Source organism: Benincasa hispida, chromosome 1, assembly GCF_009727055.1.
Source record: "Benincasa hispida cultivar B227 chromosome 1, ASM972705v1, whole genome shotgun sequence".
Taxonomy (NCBI): Eukaryota; Viridiplantae; Streptophyta; class Magnoliopsida; order Cucurbitales; family Cucurbitaceae; genus Benincasa; species Benincasa hispida.
In genome coordinates this window covers 88552690-88555108 of record NC_052349.1, presented here as the reverse complement: position 1 = coordinate 88555108, position 2419 = coordinate 88552690, and the positions used below count along the sequence as shown (strand labels likewise).

Sequence of the window (2419 nt, the reverse complement as noted above, 5' to 3'; positions counted from 1 at the left end):
TTGACAAATAACCTCAAAATATTATAGAAACTCCATATAAGCAAAATTGATCGTTTCAAAACTCAATAAAAATACTCATCCAGTTCACGTATTCTGGCTTAGAACCAAAATGTCTTGGACAGGGTTGTCACTAAAACCACACATAAATAGGGGAAAATGATAACAGCCATTCTATTTGAAGGTAAGATTAAAACTAAAAAGGATAACATTCAGCAACAGCAAACTGGAGAATTTGGGACCTTGACAGAATCCCCATCAACGCAATCTTCTAGCTTCCCTCTCAGACTCCAACAAGGTAAGAATGTCTCCTTCCCTCACTGGTCCCTTGACATTCCTCATAATGTAACGATTTTGATCATCAAGAAACTTAACTCTCACCTGAGTCACTTGACCTCTTGATCCAGTTCTACCCATCACTTTGACCACCACAGCATGCTTGATCTGGGATTCCATTCCTGCACAAACCCACCATTGACTTTATCTTACACAATCTAAGAATCTTTTTCTTTATAAAACAATCTAGCACCAGCCACTAATGACTAGTTATACAGCTCCACTTCTCAATTTGAACAACCTAATTCTAAGTTTTAGGAACAAGTAAACTAGTGGCAAACGAAAGAACTCATGGATGTCAGTGCAGAATATTCTATGAAATTAAAAAGTATAAAAGAGACCAACTTTCAGAAGACATGCGAATTACAATTGTAATTACTTCAATATTATGAACCAAAACATCGAGGAATATGTCTGCATAGCATAGCAAGGTTTTCGACTCATAAACAATCTCCTGCAAATCTAAACATATCATAATCATCTGTCTATTATGAAACATATAGCAACAGTACTACGGTTCACCGTTTAATAATTACTCGAAAATTTTCTTCAGCGCAAGAATACAATCGTGAAAACAAAATCATACAAGCAACGACCGAAAGATTCAAAACTGAAGAACAAGTGCAGTCATGTGTCAACATAACCATCTCTCAGATAATACAAACAGGATCCGCTGCCAATGCTATGGATTCGGAACAGAACAACGAGCCAAAGAGATCACCATGGATCGAAGAAGGGAGTCGATACTAACCTTAGACGAGAGAGAGAGAATGAAGCCGGAGAGAACTCTGTAGAATTGTAGACGCCGCTGGACTGCAGAATCGAACAATGCAAATGGAGGAGGAAAATTCTTAGCATAACTAGGGTTTCTGATCGTGTGTGAAGACGAATATACCCCCATGAATTTTTCAGGTGTAAGGGTTTTTTGGTCATTTACATTTTTGAAACCCCTGAGGGCTTGTTTGAAATTTCGATATGGAAAATTCTATTATTATAATTTTTTCCCCAAAACAACGGAAAAATTCCATTATGTAATAGGGAATGATACATTTTTTAATCCTTTTAAGTTTTAAATCTAGATTTTATTTTGCACTTGAATTTCAAAATTTCATATTTTTAATCTTTAAATTCTGAATTTGATTCTAATACAGTGAATTTTAGAATATTATATTATATTATATTATTATTATTATATACCTAAATAGGAGATTTGAATCTCTTACCTTATATGTTGTTGAACTAAAAAAAGAAAAAAGAATTACAAACCCTTAGACATGGAATCTTACAAAGTTTTTAATGGATCTCTACCTTTTTAATTTTCTGTTTACTGTTCAATAGTTTTTGTAGACATAATATCATTTTTATATTTAATACTTTTGTTTATTTGAAAAAATATAGAATAAATCAAGAATGTTATTAAACACAAAAATGAAAATTCATGGACTTATTAAATACTTAAAAAATTCGAGTGCCTATTATATACATATTTAAAATCTTGTGGATCAATTAGATATAAATACAAAAATTTAGAAATTAAAATTGTAATTTAATATTGAGTAAAATATATTTTTGGTCCATAAAATTTAAATGAGGAGGGTTGATAGATTGTTTGGCCTTTACTTGGTGCCTTTTTGTCTCAAAATTGTAGGAATAAAAGGCTAAGTTTTCAATGGGGTGAAGGAAAGAGTGGAAAGTGGTCCAGAACTAGAAAAGGAACTCGTTCTCTGTTAGCAGGAAAGAAGTTTTGATTAAAGTAGTATCCAAGCGATTCTAGTTATACTATGAGTTGTTTCAAAGCTTCAGAACAACCTTGTGAAATATTTGGAAGAATGTGTGCTCAATTTTGGTAGGGTTCTTCTAAGGACATGAAGAAGGTGCATTAAAGAAGTTGGAAAAAGATGTGTATGAGCAAGAAGTCTGGTGGTATGGGTTTCGGATCCTCGAAAGCTAATGCTAGCCAAACATAGTTGGAGAATTCTAAAAAATTCAAATAGTCTTCTTACTATTATTCTAAAGAGAAGGTATTTTCCAAATGAAGTCTTCCTAAGGGCAAACTGTCACTCCTCCTTCCAAATTGCCCTCTTAA

General features: G+C 33.1%; 1 protein-coding gene across 1 annotated transcript; it reads right to left on the bottom strand.

Moving 5' to 3' along the window:
- On the bottom strand, window positions 1–1238 carry LOC120086033 (40S ribosomal protein S28-1). The gene is made up of 2 exons (XM_039042444.1): window positions 1085–1238; window positions 1–455 (listed from the first exon to the last, which is right to left on the bottom strand). The coding sequence occupies exon 2, from the start codon at window positions 451–453 to the stop codon at window positions 256–258; it is 198 nt and encodes a 65-aa protein (XP_038898372.1). The 5' UTR covers window positions 454–455; window positions 1085–1238; the 3' UTR covers window positions 1–255.
- Between the last annotated feature and the right edge of the window lie 1181 nt (window positions 1239–2419).

Bases quoted from the DNA above. Each gene is read 5' to 3' on its own strand.
- LOC120086033 (XM_039042444.1), bottom strand. From the start codon at position 453: ATGGAATCCCAGATCAAGCATGCTGTGGTGGTCAAAGTGATGGGTAGA.